Raw genomic sequence first — 21202 nt, 5'->3', positions numbered from 1 at the left:
GCACTTCTACCCGCATGCCTCATATTTCCCCAGCCTTCACACATTTTTACTCTAGGTTATATCATATTTATAAGCATGAAGTCCCCTCTTCCACATGTAAACTAGAATGCATATCAGCACATGTTCAGGCCCATCTACTCCCAACACTGCTGAATATGCAAATCATCCTTGTTGTCCCTGTAAGCTAACTACAACTCCAGAACATCTGGAATGCAATGGTGTGTCAGCTTGTTAATTGTACAGAGCCACAATAATCCAACATGCATACCCACAATAATCCACATCATTGTATTCCAGCAGTTCGGGAGGTGTGGTTAGCTTACAGGCCAACAAAGGGTGGGTTGCATATTCAGCAGTGATGCAATGTGGGAGACATATGCTCACGCCAACCTGAATAATCACAAATAATTTCTGTTTGAAGAAGGCAAACTTGTTTTGCACTTTAAACATTTAATACAGAGTTCATGGTATGCATATAAAGTGGGGTACAGTACTGCATTAGCTAGACCGGTTTTTAACATCGAGTCTCTAGCAACCAGTAAGCACACTTATCCAGCATCAGCCAATCCCCATCGGTGCCAAATAACTGAGACACAGTACATAAATCATTTTTTCTTTTTTTTTTAATTTTGAAAGTCTATCTTAACCTACTCAAAATAGTTCAAAACCTTACCTAAAGCTCACCACTGGACCAACTTCAGAAAATATATCTTTAAGCTGCTCCTCTGTAGCCTCATAGGGTATGTTTCCAACTGCAAAAAAATGTAAGTGATCAGCAATGAAAATGATACAACAGATCAATACAAAGCAGTCTTAATTGTTGTTGTATACATGAAGTGTGCAGACTTATGTGTGGCCTTAGGTTTCACAGCGCCCTGAGCGAAACGAAAGCTGATTTTTGTGCCCCGCCCTTCATCCACTACACACACACACACACACACACACACATTTTATCCTGAAATATCTCCTAGGACAGTGGTTCCCAACCTTTTTGACGTTGTGACACATCACGCCAAATGCTCAGATCTCCGTGACATGTCACATATGTATAATAGAAAAAAATACTATTAATAACCACAAATGGATGGAGAGTACATTATCCAGAATATACTTAAAAATGAAGGCTAGAACCTTCCAGGAATATTAACAACAGTGGGACAGTTAGCTGCCCCCAGTATAGGAAGTCAGTTGAAGGTCTCCATCCCCCCACAGGTAGCCAGGCGTAGTTGCCTCCAGTATAGGTGGCCAGGAGCAGGTACCCTCCCTCAGTATAGGTAGCCAGCTATATTAGGTGCCCCTAGTATAGGATATCAGGTGTAGGTTACCTCAGTAAAGGTAACCAGCTATAGGCGCCCCCTTGGAAGCTGGCGCCCTGAGCGACTGCTCCGGTTGCTCAGGTCAAAGGCCGGCTATGTGTGCAGACAATTTTGACTTAAAGTGGTATATAACCCTGCATGTCATCTTTGCACTAAAACATGATTTACAGCATATTTTTTTTTTTTTTTACTAGACCAGCATTGGAAGGGTTACACACAGAGCTTGAAAGTTGAGTGCAGTGAAATGCTGCTGCATTCGAACTTCAGATAATGTTATATTGTGTTTACTTAAAGGGAAGGTTCAATCAAAATAAAAAAAAATGAGTTTCACTTACCTGGGGCTTCTACCAGCCCCATGCAGCCATCCTGTGCCCTCGTAGTCACTCACTGCTGCTCCAGTCCCCCGCTGGCAGCTTGCCGACCTCGGAGGTCGGCGGGACGCATTGCGTACATTTTTACGCATTCCCGCTAGTGCAGGAAGGAACATTAACATACATTTTTACGCGTTACTGGTTCAATGCGTACATTTTTACGCATTGAACCAGTAACGCGTAAAAATGTATGTGTTAATGGTCCTGCACTAGCGGGAATGCGTAAAAATGTACGCAATGCGTCCCGCCGACCTCCGAGGTCGGAAAGCTGCCAGCAGGGGACGGGAGCAGCAGTAAGTGACTACGAGGGCACAGGATGGCTGCATGGGGCTGGTAGAAGCCCCAGGTAAGTGAAACTCATTTTTTTATTTTGCTTGGACATTCCCTTTAAATGTATCAAGTGAGGAATGTGACACATTCTCTGACTGCAGAGAAGCTGCTGGAGACAGAGAGACACTGAAAGATTGTCTGGCTGCAAAACAGCAATGAATAAAACCAGTTATTAATAAAATGCAAATCAGCTCACAGAGCAAAAAAAATGTACTTTTGGAAACCTATAACTTCTAAATGAATAATAATACTTCTGAACAAATGCAAATATGATAACCGTATGGCATATAAAAAGTAGGTAAACAAGTTTTTATTGAATATTATGTCAGGGTTTCGAACCGCTTTAAGGAACTGTTTAGGGTACCAGATCAAGTGGGAGCAGGAAGAAAGGGTATAGGTTATTGCAAAAATGGGCAAACTTTCAGCCGGTCACAGTCTCTACAGCAGTGACAGTTTACACCTAAGAACGGAAGAGTGGGTTAGGGCAGACGCGAACTACAGAGTAGATTAAAACAATGGAAAGCAGGGGTTATAAGAACTAGACAGGGGTAATGAGTAAACAAGGATACTTTATATAAAATTAAATCATAGAAAAAAATAGGTATGCGCCAAACTCATAAAAGGACTTCAGATTTATTCAGACCTTCAAGGTAGGCACCATTCCATTATCTGCTTTTCCAGGAATTGTTGTCAGAAGGTTTTGTGCAGAGACAAGATTGCAATAATCACAGCATAATCCATAATTTAAACAACAATATGCAGCATAGCAAGCTGAATAGGTTTTTGTCCTTCAAATACAGGTGCGTCTTATGGTCCGGAGCGTCCTATAGTCCGAAAAATACAGTAATCTTGTCACTAGCTGTCCCTCAGGGGGGCTCACAATCTAATCCCTACCTTAGTCATATGCATGTATCGTAGTCTAGGGCCAATTTAGGGGGAAGCCAGTTAACTTATCTGTATGTTATTGGGATGTGGGAGGAAACCAGAGGGCCCGAAGTAGGGACTAGATTGTGAGCCCCTCTGAGGGACAGTTAGTGACTAGACGAAATAGGCAGTTCAGTAAAATCATTTTGAACAGTAAGATACCTCATGCAGTATTTTACACTTTTCTTTCCATATTTACTAAAGTTTTCCCCCATGTCGTGGAAAAATAAAAAAACAATGAATCAGTTGTTCAAAGATAAAAAGTATACATGCTTTTATTGCTTAAAGGGACACTTAAAAAAAAAAATGAGTTTTACTCACCTAGGGCTTCCAATAGCCCCCTGAAGCTGTCCGGTACCCTCGCCGTCTCCCTCCGATCCTCCTGGCCCCGCCGGCAGCCACTTCCTGTTTCGGTGACAGGAGCTGACAGGCTGGGGACGCGAGTGATTCTTCGCATTCCCAGACACATTAGCACCCTCTATGCTGCTATATGGTATATGATATAGCAGCATAGATGGCGCTATTGTAGCCAGGAACGCGAAGAATCACTCGCGTCCCCAGCCTGTCAGCTCCTGTCACCAAAACAGGAAGTGGCTGCCGGCGGGGCCAGGAGGATCGGAGGGAGACGGCGAGGGTACCAGACAGCTTCAGGGGGCTATTGGGAGCCCTAGGTGAGTAAAACTCATTTTTTTTGTTTGACTTAAGTGTCCCTTTAAGCAAGGGTATTACAATGAAGTGACGTAAAATAACAGTCACTTAGCATATGGTTTAAGTACCCAGTTGCATCTGACAACAGTGGCAATTTATATCTTTTGAACAAAGCTTCAAACCAATCACATTTTGTTGCTAAGCATATAGTGTCCAATTAGCAATCAGAGCACGTAGTCCAGGTAGCAAGTTGTTTGTCATCTGTTATCAGAGGGTCCAGCTCAGGGTGTGTAAAATCTTGAACCCCTGATAGCAATGATGTGCTCGTTGCGTGAGAAGCTGAGAGGCCACTTTCCTTCAAAACACTATACTAAGCAAAACATGTTTTTCTATCCTATGTTAAAACTAAGAATTCACAAAAATGGAGGTAGGCAGCACAAAATGGAAGAGATTAATAATGTGAATTTCTTTCACACCCATGAGGCAGAAGTTAGGTAATTTACCGAACAAACATGCCTCAATTCACTAAGCCCTGCTCGGTAAGTGTCACTTACCAGCCTTCTAGCAGGGAGCTGTGTGTGCGACTCAGAGGTTTTCTGTCCAATGCAGCCTGTCAGCCTTGTAGATGTGCTGCAGCCACCAGGAGGAGCGCCTCTGTATGCTACAATACAAATATGCACATCTAAAGGGATGCCTGCAGAATTGTCAGCTTACTCTGATTTGATACAGTGAAAGACCCACCCGATACCCCATCGCATCAAGTCAGAGTGAGAAGCAGGATGTGTGGCTCTCCCCAAAGGCTGTCTGTCAAATCTACCACCCAGAGACAGTTAGGCCCGGTTCACACTTGCGGTTGTTTGCCAAACGGACCGGATGACCTGACCGGATCGGAACCGTACGGTTCTGATCCGGATCCGATCCGGTCAGGTTGCATCAGGTGTTCATCAGGATGCGATTCGGATCCGTTTGGCAAAAGTAACGTAAAAAACAAAAAAAATGTTGGGGTCTGGGAGGTCAGCAGAAGGGGGACCTGTGGAATCAGGCCCTCTGCTGTTTAGCACTCACCTCCACCTGCGACATGCTGCCAACATCTCCGGATCCGGATCCAGCTGTGCTGCTCCACTCCAAAATGCTTGCCCATGTGTCCCCATCCAATATCGCCGCAACAATCCGCATAGGAAGTGGGGTAGAACATCCGGATTTCTCAGTGTGTTGTGCGCTCTCCGGTTCCCATTGGTTTGTATTGGCCGGATGGTGCAGTCCGGCTCCGCCCCGGATACGGCTGCCGGAGGAGCCGGATCAAAAAATAGCGCATGTTGGAACGGAGGCCGGAGTCCGGCCCGGATCCGGTCCGGCAGAACGGACGCATGTGAACGGACGCATAGGCTTTCATTGCTATGCCGTGCGTCCGTTCTGCAAGCGGTGCGGCTCCGGCACGGCGATTCCGGACAGCCACCGCTAATGTGAACCGGGCCCTATCGGCTGCTGTGAGCTGGAGAAAAAAAAAACGAACACTTTTGGCTGGTAAATTACATGTAGAAATCGTTGTGAATTGACTGTTCTTGACATAATTACCGCACAAGTCGGTAAATTTACCTAACTAGTCTGGAACTGTGATTTTCTGTGCAAAGATAGGTTTAGAATTGTAACTTGGGAAGGTAATCGTTAAATCAGCTGTTTTCAGCATTAACAAATGTAATGCTTCGTAAATGCGTAATATGTTGGCGCTAAATAAATCAAATAAAATACTCTACACGGGATATAATCAGGGCATGCACAAGTAGTTTGGTAGTGTCCTGTGTGAAAAAATGGGCAGATGCGGGAGAAGTCCTATAGGTAGAGAAGACAAGAGGAGGAATTTTGTCAATGTGTGATTTGAATTGTGAGGTGGAAAGATAACCATTTTGGTCTTGTCCCTATTGAATTAAAAAAAAAAAAAAAAAAAAAAAAACAGGGAGGACATGTAGGAGTAGATAGCATCGAGCAGGGCTATGGAGTAATTTTTAGGAACCTGGAGTCAGAGCTTTCATAATATGAGGAGCTTGATGATTTCTGTACCTACTCCATAGCTATGCAAGGGCTGTGGAGTAGGAGTCGAGAAGTCTGAATCGGAGCAATTTTAGGTGCCTGGAGTCGGTGGTTTCATAAAATGTAGGAGTCTAAGATAATGATTTTTGCACCCACTTCATAGCCATGCAAGGGCTGTGGAGTAGGAGTCCAGGAGTTGGAGCAATTTTGGATACCTGGAGTCTGAGATTTTATAAACTGAGTCGGCGTTGGATGATTTTTGTACCGACTCCAAAGCCCTGGCATCGAGTCACAAACACAAGCTGTTTAGGCTGGTTAACACTGCAACAGCTTTTTAAGAGCTAGTGATTAGAAAAGCTCTTGCTAATGCAATGCCATGGGGGATTTTTATAAAATCACATTGCTCAAGTGAGAACAAACATTACATTAGCAAGAGCATTTAAAAATCACAAGCACTTAGACAAAGCTATTGCACTGTAAACCAGCCCTTTGAGTAGTAAAGTCCAGGAGCTGAACGGTAAATTTTGGAACGCAGCCAAATGAACGTACCCAACAAGCTCTTGTCAGATATGCTCAGTGTCAAGCATAGCAACGGCAGGATCGAGGATGTCCTGGGATTCCTCTAAAGCCACTTCCACTTAAGCCACACACCCATAACACATACCATAAAGATTTCATAAGAAAAATACATTGTTTTATAATTCAACCCACACTGGTCCGTTTAGAGTCAAACACACACATTTTTTAGTAGCGAAATATACATATTTACATAGAAAGACCGACAAAGTCCTGAAAGAGGGACAAATGAGGAGGAAAGAGGGACAGGGCTCCGAAAGAGGGACAGTTGAGAGCTATGCAGGTATACTTTCAAATAAAAATAAAAATATGAACCTCTGTTCTATGTTACTTATATATTTTACAATTGGTACTACAAGTAAAATCGCTTAATAAAAGTTTATTTTCATTTCACATTTGCTTTAAAACATCCAAAAATGCTTGTGAATCAAGGTTTAGGTTGCTTGGCTGAACGGCACTTATTTATGCATACATTACTTTATAGACCAGTGAAAAGAAGAAAAAAAAAAAAATCACAGCGGCTGCACATGGAGCCCTGGCAGAATCCCACACTACGACTCCCGGATAACTCTATTGTGTCTCACTAATCACAGTTTCCATATACTGTGAAAAATGAATACATCCGTTATAAGCCAATGGATGAATCAGCTACACCGATACATAGCAACACAATTTCTACCAGTGCACAATACATTCCTCAGAAACAACGGCTTTATAAACACCACCCGTAAAAAATTGCTGATATGTTAATAGGTTAAACAAAACCCACAATCAAATAATTTTCTCACCGAACACTGATCGCAGAGATCTATCAACAGCTGGATCCCGCACGCTCAGCCCCGCCATCATTATACACTCTGCAACTGTTGTACTTCCTAGTCCTACTTAAAAAACAGCGACTTCCTGTCCATTATTACTTCCGGTGTCCGCTACATATGGTTCCTCCAGACTTCCTGAGTTCATACAAAAGTAAACGTGTTAATCTGGGGTGATTACTCAATTCTTGCGGCGTATCTACGCAGGTATGGCGAAAGCAAATGCTTCATGTTATTTTAGAATAATAGGCGGACAGTAAATTTGAATAAGAAAAGCATATTCGATGATATTAGATTAGTGACATTGGGCTCTGTTCATAAAACATTTGCGGAAAAAAAAGTCTTGGAGGGAAAACAGCGCATCGGTATTTTAGACTTTTGTGTGCTAATTCATAAAAATGTTTACACTTGCGATAAAAAGTCGGGGAATTCCTACACTAAACTAGCGATGCTGGCTGAGTTGATGTATTTCTCTGTGCAGACGGAGTAAGGTCTCTTTTCCACAAGGGGCTCTATCATACCTCCCAACTTTTGAAGATGTGAAAGAGGGACACTTACAAACAACTTTTGAAGATGTGAAAGAGGCCCCCTGTGCGGCCTTAAGCCACACCCCTGCTTTTGCAAGAGGGTGACAATGGAAGGAAGTCTGCGGGGAGGGTGCCAGTGGGCGGGAGAGGGTGACACTGGGTGGAAATGAGGGTGCAGGTGGGTGGGGGAGGAAGGTACCAGTGGGTAGGAGGAGGGTATGGACAGGGTGCCTGGGGAAGGGGCCAGGGAGCAAGGACGGGGTGCTTGGGGCAGGTGCAGGGACTGGGTGCCTGGAGCAGGGACTGGGTGCCTGGAGCAGGGACTGGGTGCCTGGAGCAGGGACTGGGTGCCTGGAGCAGGGACTGGGTGCCTGGTGCAGGGTCTGGGTGCCTGGTGCAGGGACTGGGTGCAGGGACAGGGTGCCTGGGGCAGGGGCCAGGGTGCCTGGGGCAGGATGCAGGGACTGGGTGCCTGGGGCAGGGACTGGGTGCCTGGGACAGGGGCCAGGCACTGGGTGCCTGGGACAGGGGCCAAGAGCAGGGTGCCTGGGATAGTATAAATATATAGTATAAATACTAAATAATAATAATAATAGGGGACAAGTGCAGGGTGCCTGGGAAAGGGTGCAGGGGCCAGGGTACACTGACACTGGGGAAGGGTGCAGGGTGCCTGGGGAAGGAGGGTGCAGGGTGCCTGGGGAAGGGTGCAGGGGCCGGGTGCCTGGGGAAGGTTGCAGGGGCCAGGGTGCCTGGTGAGAGGCAGGGTGCAGGGGCCAGGGTGCACTGACACTTGGTGGGTAGGGGGGTTGTAAGTGGAGGGGGTGGGGAGAATGCCCGTGGGTGGGGAGGAGGGTGCCACTATTAGGTGTGTGGGGGGGGGGGGGCCCTGGGCAGAGAATAGAGGTGGAAAAACTGATCGAGGCTCCAGCCGCGGTACTGAGGGATGCGGGAGCCCGACTTCAATACTTCCTCCCTCCCTCTCTGAATGCCCCCCTGATGTATGCCCGTGTGCCCCCCTCCCCTCCCTGTAGGCAGAGTGAGCGGAGCGGGCAGTCGGGTCCTCTTATCGCTGATGCACGTGTACACTGTCTGGCATCGGACCTCCATGTGCTTCCTGTGACGTCATAGTAAACAGGAAGCACATGGAGGTCCGATGCCAGAGACAGTACGCGTGCATCAGCGGTAAGAGGACCCGACTGCCCGCTGCGCTCACTCTGCCTACAGGGAGGGGAGGGGGGCACACGGGCATACATCAGGGGGGCATTCAGAGAGGGAGGGAGGAAGTATTGAAGTCGGGCTCCCGCATCCCTCAGTACCGCGGCTGGAGCCTCGATCAGTTTTTCCGCCTCCATCTCTGCTCAGCCGTCGGGATTCAAGAGGGGGGGCCCGGGATAGCGGGAGGGCCCCCCTAAATCGGGAGAATCCCGACAAAAATGGGACGGTTGGGGGGTATGCTCTATTCATAAAAAAATTGTGGCGAAAATACTCCTGGAGGGAAAATACCGCATCAGTATTTTAGACTTCTGGGTGGGCATTCATAAAAATGTTGGCAGCTGCGATGCAAGTGCGGAGATCTCCTGCTGAAGGCTGGCGGTAAGCTGTCGGAAGGCATGCGGAAACACTTAAGCCGGCAGAGTCCCTCCGTGCGCTGCTCTCTCTGGGAGGTCTGTCCCATTCACTTGTATGTAATCCTCAGGCTTCTCGCTACATCCGAGGAAGCGGTATTTCCCGGCCACATACCGCTTTCACTAATCTTTATGAATGGACATTTTGTTACTTTTTTCTAGATAAATCTAGAAAAACACCGCACAAGGCGGAAATTTCTCACTCTGCTGAGGAATTGTAACTTTTCTTGCGGAAACAGCCTTTATGAATGCCCACTTTGCTAAATGGTCGGGAAAGTCCGCTGTTTTGAGCGGAAAACTTGCGGTAAAGTTTTACGAATAGAGCCCAAACTGTTTAACTTTATTTTGTGCTCAGCAAGCAGTTACCAGGCAGCAGTTACCAAGCAGCAGTGAGCAGTTGTGTGAGTTTGTGAGGCATTCCACTGCCTGTCAACAGTTCGTGGAAAAGAGGCCTAACTATAAAGAAGGCAGCCCCAGCATCCCTTTACATGTACATTGTTTTTAAAACTGCATCTCCTTGCCCTGAATCTTCTCTGAATCTGTCTATTAGTCTTTCTAAACAATCTATTTAATTACTGCAGCTTAGAAGAACTTCAAGAAATGTTACAGATGCAGGCTTTCAGATGTGAAATTTATCTGAAAACAGGTACCCAAGGGGTTAAAAAATACAGCCTCGGTATTCCGGGATGCATTTTTTGCTCTGCTCTCACTGCAGCTGCCTTGGAGGTCTGTCTCTCCATTAACTTGCCTGTTATCACGGTCTTATCGCCTTATCTAAACAGCCGGAATTCTCAGCTCACATTCCGCCTGTTCTAATCTTTATGAATTGACATTAGTGACATGTGTTGTGATAATCACCGCACAAGGCGGTAATTTCCCCGCATTGCTCAGGAATGTCAGCTTTTTATGCGGAAACTACTTTTATGAATGGACACTTTGCTAAATGGTCGGTGAAGTCAACTGTTTTGAGCATTACCGCATGCGGGAATGCTTTATGACTAGAGGCCATAAATGGTGAAGAATATTTGCTGTAATGCAAGGCCTAATACAAATGCTCTGATTGGTACAGATGTCCTATGATATTGTTTAGCGACCTATTATAATGTATTGATGTATGCTGTTATTATTCTACTGCTCTCTCTCCCCCCAGCTTTAGTTATTTGCATAAAGGTGCCCACTAATGATACAGTGTTGTTTGCATAATGTTACCATTTCTATCTAATATGAGGAACTACCTAAAGTACATTCATTAAAGTGTACCTTAGACGACAGGATGCAAAAGTTTTATACATACCTGGGGCCCCCTCCATACTGATCACTCCCTTGCCGTCGTCCTCCGCCTCTTGGATTATTCGGTAGATGCCCCGTTTGATTCATCAGTCGGCAAAGTCTGCCCGCATGCTACTCTGTCAAGCTCTTGTGCCTGGGAGTGTTCTGCGCAGTAAGTAGTACTGCGCAGGCACACAGTGGTTCCGGCAACTGGAGGGGGGGGGGGGGGGGGAGACTGGCGGCTGGGCATGTGCTGTACGTCACGACTGCTAAATCTCACAGTAAAAGGTCAAAGGTTGGCTAGCACACCATTGGTATAATGCAGGAGTATTTTATTACTTAATGCATGTGTCAACACAGAATTGACCATTGTTTTGGGGCCACGTAGGGTCCCCTTCTTCAGAAAGTGTAGACATACAAATTGTGCGGTGCAATAAGCAAACATATACACACAATGTTAAACCACAACCTCCCATGACAATTGGAAGAACCACCCCCTTATCAGCATACACAGCAAGGACCAAAAACAAAAATATTGCAAACGATCATTATACAGTGCAATATAACTGTCAAAATAGGCTGACATAAGCTTCTGTATTGAAGCAAAAACCGCATCATAATCTCATAAATTTATATCTTGGATCAATCTTGGTGATAACCCCACTCTGCGTCTAAGTGACAAACTGCATAAATTCAGTCTGCACTTCGAATTTTGCACTAGCCACCTGTATTGCTATGTTTTTGGCGTTGCTAAGGCCTCACACTCGACTCACACCAGCCTATAGGCCGGGTAAATACATAGCTTACAACTTCACATTGTATTAAGATATTTATTCAATTATTTACATTATTTACAGGTATAGCAGTGAATCATGGATAAGTAATAAAGTAAAGAATCAATACATTACCGGATATTGCATCATCACTCCGTATCGGGGGACCAGCGATCGTCAGGAGGCAGCGCATACACAACATCACACAACTCGTCAGTAGTGGAGAGTCCCATCAGAGCAAGGGGAATCTCTGTCTTATACTCATAGCTCCACCCATTTTCCCTATTGCATCTTGGGGGATGCTCAGGCATGAGACTCATTATGGTTGGATGACTTATAGTCAATATTTTCATGAACAGGACTAGTTCTAGTTAAGCCGTGCAATTCCTGAAACAATTAATTCAGGGTTACGCGCTTATTGCAACACAATGTTATATAACCATATCACGTGCCACGCATGCTCAGTACTTGTTTTGATAGGGTGTAGTCGGCCGTCAGCCTATCCACAACGTGGAAGTATGATTCATCCCTCGTGATCATTGCATGATCACGGCGCCAACAGCTTGTTTTCTTAACTTGCAATAACCTTTTGCTCTGTCAACGGTTTTGTATGGAGAATGGTCTCATCACTACTAAAAGATACAAAATATGTCCTATCTGCCTACAGACTAGCTTGCTAATGTGTTTCTTCCCTAGCAACCAGTCATTCACACAAGCTCTTCAGACTTGTATCACACCACCGCTTGCTGTGGCTGGGAGTTCCGTCCAGTCCTCGGTGAGCTGCCATAGTAATATACGCCCAGACTTCACACGAGAGACGCACTGTGGCCTATGGGAGCGGAGGGTGGGTGTGATCAATAACGTCAGCCCTCTCCCATCGCCACAATAGGTAGTTGTGGGTCACTTCGAGTCGGGGGGTTTGTTTGGAAGGTACTGTGACAATCCAGCCCCGCGATACCGTCTAATCTGCTTCCGTTAGCATACGCAGGAAGTACTGTGAGCAGACTGACAATAAAGACCGGTTGCTGGATCGTCAGAAGAAGGTAGTTAATGTGACAGAGCGTGCCAATCCTGTCTAATCTGCTCCCGTTAGCATACACAGGAAGTACGGTGAGCAGACTGACAATATAGATTGATCGCGCAGCTGCCGACAATATGTAATGTGACAATCACTCACCAATCCCGTATTACTAGGCCACTGTTGCCATGCAGGTCTCATGCACTAGAGACTTCTGGAGGCAGATTCACTGTGTGCTTAGTAAATGGTTAAGATTGGTTGGAGGTGCCCATACATGTACAATCCCGATTTTATGTACAATCGGTAAAATAAAATATCGATTTTTGCACTGGAAATCTGGTAATTTCACTGCCACCACTCTCTCGTGTTCAGGGAGGAAAGTGACTCCCGCTAACTACTCCTAAAAGGAAGGAAACGGTTATTTACAACCTAGCTAGCAAATCAACAATTTATGAGAAAATAATAAAACAATGCGGTAGTATCTTCAGAAGGCAGATTTTTTGTAGCAACAATCAGATGACCAGAACAGGCACAAGACTGAACACTAAAATTGTTCGTTTTATTCTAAAACTACATACACACAGCATACTTTAGCCCACAGGTAAATACCGTATTTTTCGGCATATAAGACGCACTTTTTCTTCCCCAAAACGGGGGAAAAATTGGGTGCGTCTTATATGCCAAATGCACCCAAAAAAAATGTTGCAGAGTGCGCAGGGAAGCGCTTACCCATCTTGCCGCCATGCTCCTCTTCCCCTCGCTTCAGCCGCGATCCTCTTCACCTCCTCAGGCGCAGTTCTCGGATGCCACCTCCGCCGCCAGGTCCTCCGCTCCTGTGAAGGGGAAAAGAAAACATTAGTGGCATTGTCCCCCCCCCCCCTCCTGCCGCGATCCACTCGGCGCCGCCACTCACGGAAAGCCGCCGCCGCCCCCTCCGCCGCTACACGCCGAGCGTCCATCCTCTTGCCCTCCTACTTCATGTTTACATCACGTGCAGCCGCGTCATGCGTAGCCCCAGCCGCGTTGCGCTCAGGCTACGCATGACGCGGCTGCACGTGATGTAAACAGGAAGTAGGAGGGCAAGAGGATGGACGCTCGGCGTGTAGCGGCGGAGGGGGCGGCGGCGGCTTTCCGTGAGTGGCGGCGCTGAGTGGATCGCGGCAGGAGGGGGGGGACAATGCCACTAATGTTTTCTTTTCCCCTTCACAGGAGCGGAGGACCTGGCGGCGGAGGTGGCATCCGAGAACTGCGCCTGAGGTGGTGAAGAGGATCGCGGCTGAAGCGAGTGGAAGAGGAGCATGGCGGCAGGAACAGGTGTAGTATTCATGTCATTGTAGTGCAGCTTAGTGTTTGTATAGTACAGTGTAGTGTAGTGAAGCTGTGTGTTGTGTCAGTGCATTGTAGTGTAGTATAGTGTAGTGAAGGGTATTGCAGTGGTGTGTTGTGGTAGTGTAGCATAGTGTAGTGAAGTGTATTAATGTGTTGTGGTAGTGTAGTGTATTGTATTGCTGTGTAGTTTAGTTGTTAGGGCAGCAGGGATAAGTGTAGTGTAGATAGAGTAGCTTAGAGGCAGTTTTAGGGGGTAAAAGGTCCATAAGACGCCCCGGCAGTGTAGACGCGCACCTAGGTTTAGTTTATTTTTTTCCCCTTATTTTTGCCCTCTAAACCAAGGTGCGTCTTATATGCCGGAGCGTCTTATATGCCGAAAAATACGGTATACCTGTCCAGCAGAACAGATTAGTTTGATAGAAAGAGAGTAGAGATGAAAAGAAACAGAATGGCTATCATTCATAAAGCATTTCCGCATGCGGAAATGCATAAAACAGCTGACTTTACCGAACACTCGGCAAAGTCAGCATTCATAAAGGCTCTTTCCGCATGAAAAAATGACACTACCGAGCAAAGTGATAAATCACCGCCTTGTGTGGTGATTATCGGAACAAATGTAGCAAAATGTTAATTCAGAAAGATCACCGCAAGCGGTGTGAGGTCGGGAAGTACCGCTCACTCTGATGTGGCGATACCAATGTAAGTGAATGGAGACACAGACCTCCCAGGCAGCTGCAGCAGAGCGGAACACGGAGAAATGTATCAACTCGGCAGCTTCCGTGTCTCCGCAACCCTTCCGCCTGCCTACCGCCTGTCTAGTTCGGGGAATCTCCGCACTGCTACCGCACATGGATACATTTTTATGAATGCCCACCCAGAAGTCTAAAATACCGGCAGCAGTGTTTTCCCGCATTGATTCCCCTTACCGACAGCTCAATTATGAATGATAGCCAATGTCTTAATGTACAGTTCAGATACCGTTATTGGTAGTCCATGCGGCAATCGCAAGTCCTTGGCGGAAAGTCAAAGATGGAGATTGCCATGCCTTTTGTGAGAAATAATCAGAGAGATTTGCGCCAGTTTCCAGCTGGCTGCCGGGATGTTATTCGACAAGATTTTAGATGAAGGACTTTGGACCTTGGGCTTTCTGCTCTCTGTCAAGTTATACCCCTCACTTACAGGAGTTATCAGGGCATATCAAGTAAACTGAGTGGTACTTACCGGGGGCTTCCTCCAGCCCCAAGCTCCCAGGACCTCCCTCGCCGCAGCTCTGCCTTCAGCCGTTTGCCGGAGCTCCGACCCGGTCCCCGGCGATGATGTCAGAGTGACCTGGAGGTCGCTCTGTACTGCGCGATCTGCGCTGTCAATCACCGCCACGTGGGCGGAACGGACTGCGCTTAAGCAAGGAGGAGTTAGGGCGGGGATCACACACATGAGAGGAGTACTCCCCTTTTCATGGAGACCGTAATATACCTAAATCATGATAGATGTGCTAATCTTCAAAACCGTACAGGTTATGTTGAACCTAGTAACTTTTTTAGGTTCGTCAGAATTTATCAAGAACATTGATATCAAACTTGATTGGTTTGGAGTGAATGGTGGCCCCAAAATGCATATCTTTGCTTTGGCAGGGCTTACCGTGAATTCAGAAACATCCAATCGTGTGGTTTGTTCCGAATTTCATAAGCGGGTTCTAAAGGCAGATGCCCATTTGGAAAGTCATATTTATGACAAAAGATGGATTTCATATTTGTGAGTTCACAGAAAGGTTTCCCTAAGGTCAGTGCAAAGACCAGCTGTTTTGCCCTAAGTGGCTTTTGCAGGATGGTAGCAGGAACTCCTGTGGTTAGCTCTTTGGCTGTTCTTTTCATGTAGGGAACTCTGAGTCAATTCCTTTTGGCTGCTCTGGCCAAGGTGTCAAAAATACAGACACCATTCTCCCAGAAGTTTGTTTTTTACAATTTATGTCAAGCACATCTCTGGCTTCATGTGATGGATGGGTCATATAAACTTTCCAGGGATGCTTGGGAACCGCTTTCACACATTGGTGAGGGATTTTGTAATTAGAAACATGCCCGTGCTTGCTAGGAGAGAAAAAAAAAAGTTGATCTAAACTACGGTGACCAGATGTCCCGCCTTCGGGGTTCGCTGTCCCAGGATGCCTTGCGTCCCGGGAAATGTCCCGCTTTAAGCAGCGGGACGTCCCGGCCTCGGGACTTTGGCCACCGTAATTTCAACTGGCAGCGGCGTCTGTTAGACGCCACGCCAGTTCATAGCCCGTAGCCCCGCTCCAGCCTGCATAGTGTTCGGCAGGGCTACGGGAAGATGGCATCCGAAGCCCTGTACTGTAGACTATTTGTGTCTCCAATACAGGGCTTCGGGCGCCATCTTCCCGTAGCCCTGCTATTACATCAGCGCGGGAGACTGCAGGAGGAAGATCTCGGAGGAGCTGCACACATCAGAGGCCGGCTGCGTGAGGGGACTTCTGTCAGGTGAGTAAATAATTTTTTTTTGCAGGTGTTATGCTGCACACATTGCGTTATTTCCTGCTGAAATGTTGCCCACATTGCGTTATTTACTGCTGAAATGTTGCCCACATTGGCCTCGATTCATAAAGCATTCCCGCATGCGTAAATGCTGAAAACAGCTCACTTTACCGACCACATAGCAAAATCTGTATTCATAAAGGCTTTTTCCACATGAAAAGCCGACATTCCTGAGAAAAGCGATAAATCACTGCCTTGTGCGGTGATTATCTTAACAAAAGTAACAAAATGTCAATTCATAAAGATTAGAGGAAGCGGTATGCAGACGGGGATTACCGCTACCTCGGATGTGGCGAGAAGCGTGCGGAATACATTGCAGTGAATGGGACAGACCTCCCAAGCAGCAGCAGAGAGAGCAGCGCACTGAGAAACTCAGCCAGCTCCTGTGTTTCCGCAAGGCTCCCGACAGCCTACCGCCAGACTACAGCGGGAAATCTCCGCTCTGCTATCACAACTGACAACATTTTATGAATGACCACCCAGAAGTCAGAAATACCCAGCGTGGAGTTTCCCCGCACTGATTTACTTCACCGAACACATTTTTATGAATCGAGGCCATTGCTTTATTTTCTGGTGAAAAGTTGCCCACATTGCGTTTATTTACTGCTGAAATGTTGTACACATTGCGTTATGTACTGCTGCAATGTTGCATGCATTGCATTTATTTTCTGCTGAAATGTTGCACACATTGCGTTTATTTTCTGCTGAAATGTTGCACACATTGCGTTTATTTTCTGGTGAAATGTTGCCCACATTGCGTTTATTTTCTGCTGACATGTTGCCCACATTGCGTTTTATTTTCTGGTGTCTGGGGAAACTGTTGCTGCATTTATTAGCGGTCATAGTTGGCTATATTTGCTGCTTTGGGGTTACGGTATACTAATAAATAGCATCACACAGTTTCTGCACACCCGTGATACGAATCCTCGTTTCACCACATCATGGCGGAAACACTGCTTTCTTATGCCTTGCTGTTACATCATTATGTTAGCTCCTCCCACACAATATCATGGCCACGCCCATTTTCCGACTTGGCACTGGTCACTATCTAAATCAAAAATGTCATTTTGGTTGCTTGCAATGAATCTTGTGTTTGTGACTCCATGATGCATTCGATATGTCATATCGAAGGTGTCACAGGTACTATTCCGTTAGCCGGGCGCAACCACTAGGTGGCACTAAGTAATGTAGAATGTAAATCCCCCTCGGCCTGCAAAATTCCAGTGGCGTTAATTATTATTCCCCCTCCAGGCCGCCATGGATAGTAGGGAAAGATGTAACTCTGCTGCTAGCGAGGGAGATTACATTCTACATTATTCAGCTCAGTTGCACCCGGCTAACTGAGTTTTAGCGCCACCTAGTGGTTGTGCCTGGCTAACGGAAAAGAACCGTTTGGAACAACTAACACGCCTCCACTCTGCACAACAAAGGCTCTCTATTGGTCAGAGGGCGTGTATGCTCATCCCACACATTTGATGAATGGCTTGCCAGTTTTGCACATTTCTGAGGGTACTTAGGATTTGCAAAAACAAGGAAGATGCAGAATCCGAAACTTGTTAATAGGGAATGAGATTCATTGAAAGAGGGTGTTAGGCCCCGTTCACACTTGCGGGTTTGCTAAAACCGCACCGGATGTCCGGACCGCACCGGAGCCGGATCGGACCTGACCCGTACGGTTCCAGTCCGGATCCGGTCCGGATCCGGTCCGGTTGCATACGGTTTCCGTGCGGTATGAACACGGTTGCGGTCCGGATCCGGATTCTTAAAGAGATAACAACCTGTATAAATACCTGGGGTTCTGGGAGGTCAGCAGAAGCTCTGGGGTCATTGTTGGAGACAGCTGGACGTGTGGAGACCATCCTTGGATACAGAGACAGCAGTTGGGACCATGGATCCAGTCATTTTTTACGCTTATTACCTGGGAATTCTCTCCTTCTTGTTGTTTACCTACTACTATGTGGGGAGAAGGCGTGCTCCTCGCAGGAGATGGTGGGTGCACCCTCTACTAGCCAGGAGGCAGAGGAAGGGAGAGTTCCAGGCCCTCTACCGGGACCTCAGACGACACCCACAGAAGTTCTACAGCTACACTCGGATGTCTATTCCCCTGTAAGTATCTAGGCCTAAATACACCAACCCCCACCATCCCTAAACACCCCACCCTCACCCCCACAACACCTCATCCCTGTATACCTAGCTAAACACACCACCCTGACCCCCACACCCCTGTATACCTAGCTATACACTACACCCCCACCCTCCACAACACTCCCAAACCTCTGTAAACACACCTCCCCCATCCTCCACCCAACACCTTGTCCCACAACATAATTTACAGCTTCTTCCTTTCCATCTCCTGACAGGTTTGATACCCTTTTGGAGATGGTGAAGGATGACCTTAGGAAGAAGGATACCACGTTCAGGAGAGCAGTCACACCACAAGAACAACTACTCATCACACTGAGGTATGTAAAAACAAATTTTTTTATTGCAAAAACAACCACTTTCCAACATGGAAACATTCTTCCAACATGGAAGACAAAAAATAACATATCTATGGTATAGCCCGGTCAGTTTTAAGGAACACCAACCACCAACTTTGTGCTGGAAGAGTTGCAGGGCATAGCTGCCCAAGTGTCTTTCGGGGACACCAGTCCCTAATATTAAAGTGCTTCAAAAACCTAACCACTGGCACAGGACCCTCTGAGCCATGGATGAAGGACACAGGTCAGTGAAAAGGCTAGGCCTCTCACCGACCAGTCAAGGTGTCCTTCACCCATGGCTCCAAGGGTCTTGTGCAAGTGGTTAGGAACAAGAACAAAGTGAGGAGCAAGAGGAACCGATGGCAGAGGTGCATGACTACAGGTGCAGTGCAACAGGCACAAGGTTGTGACCCAGGTAGTGTCTTTCGGGGACACCAGGCCCTAAAATTGAAGTGCTTTAAAAACCTAACCACTGGCACAGGACCCTCTGAGCCATGGATGAAGGACACAGGTCAGTGAAAAGGCTAGGCCTCTCACCGACCAGTCAAGGTGTCCTTCATCCATGGTTCAAAGGGTCTTGTGCAAGTGGTTAGGAACAAGAACAAAGTGAGGAGCAAGAGGAACCGATGGCAGAGGTGCATGACTACAGGTGCAGTGCAACAGGCACAAGGTTGTGACCCAGGTAGTGTCTTTCGGGGACACCAGGCCCTAAAATTGAAGTGCTTTAAAAACCTAACCACTGGCACAGGACCCTCTGAGCCATGGATGAAGGACACAGGTCAGTGAAAAGGCTAGGCCTCTCACCGACCAGTCAAGGTGTCCTTCATCCATGGTTCGAAGGGTCTTGTGCAAGTGGTTAGGAACAAGAACAAAGTGAGGAGCAAGAGGAACCGATGGCAGAGGAGCAGGACTACAGGTAGTGTCTTTCGGGGACACCAGGCCCTAAATTTTTAGTGCTTCTAAAACCTAACCACTGGCACAGGACCCTCTGAGCCATGGATGAAGGACACAGGTCAGTGAAAAGGCTAGGCCTCTCACCGACCAGTCAAGGTGTCCTTCATCCATGGTTCAAAGGGTCTTGTGCAAGTGGTTAGGAACAAGAACAAAGTGAGGAGCAAGAGGAACCGATGGCAGAGGTGCATGACTACAGGTGCAGTGCAACAGGCACAAGGTTGTGACCCAGGTAGTGTCTTTCGGGGACACCAGGCCCTAAAATTGAAGTGCTTTAAAAACCTAACCACTGGCACATGACCCTCTGAGCCATGGATGAAGGACACAGGTCAGTGAAAAGGCTAGGCCTCTCACCGACCAGTGAAGGTGTCCTTCACCCATGGCTCCAAGGGTCTTGTGCAAGTGATTAGGAACAACAAAGTAAGGAACAAGAGGAATCAAAGGCACAGGTGCAGGACTACAGGTGCAGTGCAACAGGCACAAGGTTGTGACCCAGGTAGTGTCTTTCGGGGACACCAGGCCCTAAAGTTCAAGTCCAGCAAAAACAAAAGTTCCCTGACATGGTCATCTGAACACCTCTGAACCTTGGTTGAAGGAGATGGGGCAGGGAAAAGGTTGGGCTAAAAAGCCCTGGGATGGTATCCTTCCTCCGAAGATCGGAGGTATTCAGAGGAGCATGTCCAGGAACAATTTGACTTTTTTTTTCAAATTGTATCGGCACCACTACTAGAAAAGGTGGGAGTTGCTGCCTGGAAATCTGGACTCTCTTGGGTGCTGGTCGTGGATGAGCTGGACCCTGACAGCGGTGGCCCATATTGACTGCCTCTGTAGCCGGTGTACATCTGTGATGATTGCCAGGTGGGCACCGCTGTTGGTTGTGAGGGTCTAAAAATTGGTGGTTGCAATAATGGCGTGTCCATGTGTTGTTTGATCACCTCCAGCAAAGTGGAATGGCACGCCATCATGTTTTGGGAAGGCACCTTTTCCAAATATGGTATGACAAAGCTGTGATACCCGTCTAGTTTATATAACGGACATTTTGTTCATATAGCTCCATTTGGTGATGTATAAATCATTTCAGTTAGAAGAAGGCCACAAAATGTGTACGTGTTCAGGGACACTGGCTGTTCTTGAGCATGTCCTAATAGTAGATTTACCGTTATTTTGCAATGTCCTAGCTTCCTTGACTTTTAGTGGAAAAGAGGCCCCAAGGACAGATTTAGACAAGTGATGTGTTGTCCAGACTGGACCACTTCCCCTTGTGACCTTAAACAGAAGGTTGAGTAAGAGAACAGTGGGTGGTGAAACTCATTATAATATGGGTGGAGAGTTCTAAGAATTAAATGTTAACTGCTTCATGTCTGCACTGATTATTGAACTGTGATTGGTTTTTGTAACACTGATGGACATCCTGAACTGCCCAGAGGCATGTATAATTTTGCATAACTGTAACTGATAAAAGTCATTGTAACTAGTGAAATTGTAGCATTTGTCTCCTACACATGCCTCATCAACAAGCTTCTTGATGAAAATAAACAAGCCGTCCTTTTAAGAGGTGTGCCTTGAGTCATTACTGTCAGTATATTGCTTTGACAGTTTTGGTGGAGAATGACGGGCACAATAGAACTATAAATTGACTTTGTGGCACATCTCTGAAGGGATCCTTTTGATTTTGG

At 46.7% G+C, this 21202-nt stretch overlaps 2 protein-coding genes across 2 annotated transcripts in view; one reads left to right on the top strand and one right to left on the bottom strand.

The window, feature by feature from the left end:
• The window catches only part of LOC137527519 (cleavage stimulation factor subunit 2-like), a 273488-nt gene extending 266400 nt beyond the window's left edge, over positions 1 to 7088 (bottom strand). The window contains exons 1-2 of the mRNA XM_068248039.1: positions 6982 to 7088; positions 674 to 752 (exon numbers count right to left, since the gene is read on the bottom strand). Coding sequence (XP_068104140.1) covers positions 674 to 752; positions 6982 to 7042 — 140 coding nt within the window. The 5' untranslated portion in view covers positions 7043 to 7088. The remainder of the gene's footprint in view (positions 1 to 673; positions 753 to 6981) is intronic.
• A 13-nt stretch (positions 7089 to 7101) lies between these two features.
• TRMT12 (tRNA methyltransferase 12 homolog) overlaps positions 7102 to 21202 on the top strand; it is a 461498-nt gene continuing 447397 nt past the window's right edge. Inside the window, exon 1 of the mRNA XM_068248040.1 lies at positions 7102 to 7215. The gene's annotated coding sequence lies outside the window, so the exon portion shown is untranslated. The remainder of the gene's footprint in view (positions 7216 to 21202) is intronic.

The sequence above is a fragment of the Hyperolius riggenbachi genome, chromosome 8 (genome assembly GCF_040937935.1).
Source record: "Hyperolius riggenbachi isolate aHypRig1 chromosome 8, aHypRig1.pri, whole genome shotgun sequence".
Classification (NCBI taxonomy): Eukaryota; Metazoa; Chordata; class Amphibia; order Anura; family Hyperoliidae; genus Hyperolius; species Hyperolius riggenbachi.
The sequence above is the reverse complement of the archived record's forward strand: the minus strand, read 5'-3'. Positions and strand labels throughout refer to the sequence as shown.